At 42.0% G+C, this 6,000-nt stretch overlaps 1 protein-coding gene across 2 annotated transcripts in view; it reads left to right on the forward strand.

The window, feature by feature from the left end:
* The window catches only part of LOC123504238 (von Willebrand factor D and EGF domain-containing protein-like), a 303,382-nt gene that overhangs the window by 258,569 nt on the left and 38,813 nt on the right, over positions 1-6,000 (forward strand). For both annotated transcript variants that reach the window (XM_045254612.1, XM_045254613.1), the window contains one exon: positions 5,935-6,000. This exon is cut by the window's right edge and continues 30 nt beyond it. In XM_045254612.1, the coding sequence (XP_045110547.1) occupies positions 5,935-6,000 (66 nt within the window). The remainder of the gene's footprint in view (positions 1-5,934) is intronic.

The following is a 6,000-nucleotide window of genomic DNA, read 5'->3' on the forward strand; positions in this document are numbered from 1 at the left end:
GAGGGGTTGTGGCCTCGCTTTCCCGGTGTGTGGAGTGTGTTGTGGTCTCAGTCCTACCCGAAGATCAATCTATGAGCTCTGATCTCGCCCCGTAATGGGGAAGACTGGCTGGGCGACCAGCAGACGACCGAGGTGAATTACACACACACACACACACACACACACACACACACGCCCGGTAGCTCAGTGGTTAGAGCGCTGGCTTCACAAGCCAGAGGACCGGGGTTCGATTCCCCGGCCGGGTGGAGATATTTGGGTGTGTCTCCTTTCACGTGTAGCCCCTGTTCACCTAGCAGTGAGTAGGTACGGGATGTAAATCGAGGAGTTGTGACCTTGTTGTCCCGGTGTGTGGTGTGTGCCTGGTCTCAGGCCTATCCGAAGATCGGAAATAATGAGGTCTATGCTCGTTCCGTAGGGTAACGTCTGGCTGTCTCGTCAGAGACTGCAGCAGATCAAACAGTGAAACACACACACACGAGCACAGAAGATGGTCATTAGTTAGCATGGAAAAAAATAAAAAACATCGCCGCTAGATAAGGCACAGAGACTACTTATCTCTCCTTATATGGCGTGACGAGACCTGCCTTACACGAGCACCTCTATCCTTTGGGGTCGTGGTCGTCGTGGTGGGTGGGGGGCTGTCAATCCTCGTGAAAGATGTTTGGGGCCCACTTGCTACTTGCTTTCATATATACGATGCGACCTAATCTTGAAGTGCAAATAGACAGATAGATATACAGCAGGGAGGGATGGTGGATGGAAGAGAGAGAGAGAGAGAGAGAGAGAGAGAGAGAGAGAGAGAGAGAGAGAGAGAGAGAGAGAGAAGAGAGAAGAGAAAGAGAGGATATGGATTAAAAAACTTAATTATACACATGATATCTTCCACTTCCATCATATAAACTCTTCAATGCTCTAATTAATTTCCTTTCCGTATCCCAAAACATGCTACACTACACCACGCTACACTTTCTCTTCTCTCTCCTTGCCATGAACACAATTATACATCTGCTGCCGTCATCTTAATAACTACCTTACGCTTATCTCTGCCTTTCATCTGGCTCGCAAACCATTCCTCGCAATCAGGTTCTTGTGCCTGTATATATATACGTTTCTGCCTCATTGCTGGCCATAATTCCATCTGTATTCCTCGCATGCTTACCCTGACCCTCATCTGTCTCTCTGTCTCTCTCTCTTTAGCGCTAAGATGTACGTGCTTCCTGCTCCCTTTTATGTAGGCACGTGCACTTAACCACTTCAGTACCATGATGCTTTTACATATGCATTCTGGTTACTGTTTTGTAATTTTATACAGCTTTAGAAAGTTATGTAAGGGATTAGAATAGTAAAGACTGTAGCCATTAATCTTCTGATCTCCATAGACCTTTTCTAATGTTAATAGAATCGTCTAATTGTAGCCAGAACTGAAGGTAAAAATATGTTTCAGTAGTGATTGAGTTAAAAAGAAGCACTTTGGTGTATAAATTAAATTCTTGAAATTTTGGAAATGCATTCACCATATTAATTTTATATAATTTGGTGTGGTTTCTTTCTGCTTTTTCTTCATAGTCAAATTATTCTTCATTATACATAATTTTCTTCTTTCTTGTCAGTGTCAAACAGTTCGTCATGTCTGGTGCAGTATTGATTGGACGTCCTCTGCTGCGGTATTTTCCCCTTCACTCTCTCCCCTTTCAATCCCTGTGACCGCTCCTTCCTTCGCCTTTCTCAGCACTAAACTATACATCACCAGTATCTTGACGCTCTCACTTCTCCCTTAGCCATTCACCACGTCTTTCCTTCAAAATAATCCCTCCTCACACCTTTCTCACATTTTTCACCTGCGTTTTCAGCCTTTATCGCTTTTATATATATACTCTAATGATTTAATAGCTGGTCTTGGCTCGTGTGTCTTTCCCTGGTTGTAGAAATATTGTTAGGTTGGATTGTTCTTGTGTTCTGATTATCCTGTGCTATTTGTCATAGATAGACTTGCTTTTTCGTTCATTATGATTTCCTCACTCGTAGTTTTTGTTTTTGTTTCTAAGGAATAAGAGACATGAAGGCTGTTAAGATGATTTCTCAAGCCAAGATCAATTTTGTTCCCTAGCTTACCAATCCCTCTTCTCCTGACACAGTTCAGTTTACAGTTTCTATTAAAAGATGGACAGGAATTCGTGGTTTGTGTTCTTAAAGTGTGGTCCTTCATTTGTATTCAATCCCTGTTTACGTGTACACTGTTTTTACTCCTCTTCAATTCACCAGCTCCTATTGATTCTAGTCATTTCTCACCTCCGCTCATGTATATTTCTGCAGTTATCAAAAAATCATGATCGTTTTGGGTGTACGGAGGTGTATAATCTCCCATTCTTCTCACACCATTCTCTTCTTCTGTATTCATGAGCTGTCCTCCACATTTCGTCCATTTTCTACTGACAGCGACTCTAGTCATTTCGCTCGCACCCTCTCCTCACTCCCCTTAACATGTGCCAGTCCCTCACCTAGCCGAGCATGTCAATATTACCATTCCTTCATCGCCCTACTGTCGATGCTCCTTTCCCTGCCTTCGCCATGCACTGATGCACTGACCCGCACATTGTTGGTATCCATGCATGCATTTCCCAATAACACGATTTTTTTTTCTTGCCAAGTGAGAGAAGGTATGATGAACGGGTATTGTGGTCATGCTTCCTTATTTCAGTATAATCACATGGATGGTTCACATCAGAATTAAAACAAAAACGAATATGGAGAAGTAAAATAAAAACACCTATGTAGTTTTTAAGTCCGTATTCAGAAACACTTTGCTCTCACCACGACTATTTTCCAAGACCATGCACAGAGATGATTAGCGAAGTCTTCAAGAGTTTTTATCCAGGTAATAGTGTAGGAATCTTGTCACTTTGCCTTTAGAACTGTAAAAACACCTTTAAAACGCTTTATTTTCTCACCAAAACTATTTTCAAGGACTACAGGGATGATTAGCGTGGTCTTCAAGAATGTTTTTCCAGTTGATAGTGTAGAAACCGTAAAAGCACCCTTAAAATTCTTTATTCTCTCACCACGGCTATTTTCAAGGGATGATTAGCGGGATTTTCTAGAGTATTTTCCCCAGTTAATAATGTAGAGATCTTGTCACTCTGCCTCTCTGTAAAAACATCTTAAAAATTCGTGTAAAGTAAAATAAATGCTTTTGAAATAGTGAAGGTGAAGCGGAGAAGTGGTAGAGAATACGAGTCTTAATCATAGCCACGAATTGAGCAAAAGTGGACAAAAAGTTCGCTATCCAGTTTTCTCTTTTGGTCACGACATGGTTCGAGTCCTGTCCATAGATATTTTTTATTCTTTTTTTTTTTTATATCCGTCTGGTATCATTTTTTTTTCATTTTTTCTTTTTTACTTGTCTATTAGAGTTAAGGTCAGTGAGCCATGTGTTCCGTTTTTAATTGGTTGTCCTAGATACCAGTCGTCGCTCTCTTTGTTTTCGTTATTTATTCATTCATTTATTAATTGCTTTCCGTTCATTCATAGTATTTTTGTTCATGTCTGTGAGTGTGTGTGGGGTTTTCAGCATTTTATTATTTTTTTTTCACACGAACCTACATGTATTTTCTTTTTTAATGGAGATCTTTTATTTTTTTTTACTTTTATATTTTTTTTGCTTTTACCCAGTACGATTCTTCATTTGTATTTTTCATTTTCTATTAATGGAGTTTTTTTTTTTCTGCTGGAACCATCAAACACGCATGATCTTTTCTAGACTTTGAAAGCTGAGTTGGGTGCACTCTCCGTACTGGCAAGAGCATGTATTTGTTTCCTGTTCGTTAGCTTTTTCCAGTTTGAGTGGAAATATTTGAGCACACGCTTGGTCTGAGCAGGTGACCATGCGGGCTGTGTTTGCTGCTCCGTGATGCCTCCCTGCCACTCGCTCTGCTTAATCATTCAGGGAGAATATGTCAGTTTTATCTTGCTGCTCTCTGTCAGGCCTCTGTGTCTATTCCTTCTCTCTCTCTCTCTCTCTCTCTCTCTCTCTCTCTCTCTCTTTCTCTGGGAACACTATTTCTAATTTCAAGCTTATCTATTTTTTTATTTCCACTAATGCTTGTATTATTCCTTCCGTGAACCTATTCCTGACGGACACCTCGCCTTTAGCTTCCTCTCCTTACGTTGCTCTCGCTCATAGTATACGAGTACCGGTTTAGGTAAGGACCACCCAGGAATGTTCAGTTTTCACAAGTCATCTAATTCACTACAATACAGTATTTGTGTCGGATTTCTTTCCCTTTGTGTCACACGTATAGACATGAAGTGTATAGTATTAATGGTGTGGTAGTGTTTTCTTACACTGGTCTTTTATAGGGTGAAGTGTAGAAACCTATACTTGGTGCTTGAGATCTTGCTATTCAGTATCCACTTCTTGTGAGGTTGACCCACCGCCGTGTTGGTGATTTCAATACCGAAACACGAATCGTATTACGAGAAAGCCCCATGGCAGATTTCTCGGTCGTAGAATGTCAGAAGAGTTGACCTCAGTTAGGCTGTAGTTTTGTTACGTATCTTTCTGATGATCGGTTCTACTTAGACTGTTAGAGGTAAAATCACTGCCGCTTACACACACACACACACACACACACACACACACACGGTGTGGAGATATTTGGGTGTGTCTCCTTTCACGTGTAGCCCCTGTTCACCTAACAGTGAGTAGGTACGGGATGTAAATCGAGGAGTTGTGACCTTGTTGTCCCGATGTGTGGTGTGTGCCTGGTCTCAGGCCTATCCGAAGATCGGAAATAATGAGCTCTGAGCTCGTTCCGTAGGGTAACGTCTGGCTGTCTCGTCAGAGACTGCAGCAGATCAAAACAGTGAAACACACACACACACACACACACATACACGAAATTCTTGAAAACTGCGACACACAACCAAAGTATAGGAGAAGGAGGATAAGGAACAGGGCAGCGGCGGTAGGGTGGTGGGTCGGTGGAGCAATCTTCGTCATTTACACAGTCCGTGGGTTTTCATTTCGTGTGCCGCCTTGAGTCCCGCCTCCCGCGTCACCTTGAGGGCGCGATAAGGCCGTGCTTTAGTGGCCCTATCGCACGCGTGGAAATAAATGTTCTTGGAGTTTGGGATAATCGCATTTGCATTAGATCAAGGGAGGCGATATGCTTGTGGGCGCTAGACGTGGCGGTGCGGCAGCGAGGCTCTCCACGAACACAAATTGAGCCTCGGAACGTGAGTTGGGGCTAGTTTCCAGCCTCCGAGGAGAGCCTTGGTGGTGTTGAGGTGGCGTTGAGCAAGGGACGAGGTGGAGAAGTGGTGGGGCTGGTGGTTTGAATAAGATTTTGATGGTAATAGACAATTTATTTATTGTAGATTTTTATAATTTTTCTCTTTTTTTTCTATCTAATATGTTGCTCGTTGGTCATGTTTAATATTTATGGTATGTATCTGCTTTTTCTTACAATTAGCCCCTTCAGTACTGGCACACATTTTTATCATGAATTATCGGTATGATTAGACGATATTATTGACATTAGCAAGGGTTTACAGTGGTCAGAAGATTAATTGCCACAGTCTTCAATATTCTAATCCCTACGTAAGTTTCTGAAGCTGTATAAAATCACCAAATAACAACCAAAATGAATATAGAAACGCCACGCCTCATAGCACTGAAGAGGCTACAATCTTTTTCCTCTCGTTTCTTTTTGTATCCCTCCTCATCTTCATCTTCATCCTCCATTTCACATTACTCTTCTCTAATCTCTCACGCTTCTTACTACTTTTTCTGCATCACATTATTCCTGCTCCTTCATATCTCAACTTTCTCCAACACAAAAACTTCAAGCAATATAAAACATCCAGTAATTTACCGCGCTGTCTCATGATTAATACTCTCTTCTTCTCTCCCTGTGTGTGTGTGTGTGTGTGCAGGGGGAGATGGAGCAGTTCACCGTGAGTCATTCTCCTGAAGCAGTGGCGAAGCAGTGTAAACCCGAA

The sequence above is a fragment of the Portunus trituberculatus genome, chromosome 15 (genome assembly GCF_017591435.1).
Source record: "Portunus trituberculatus isolate SZX2019 chromosome 15, ASM1759143v1, whole genome shotgun sequence".
Taxonomy (NCBI): Eukaryota; Metazoa; Arthropoda; class Malacostraca; order Decapoda; family Portunidae; genus Portunus; species Portunus trituberculatus.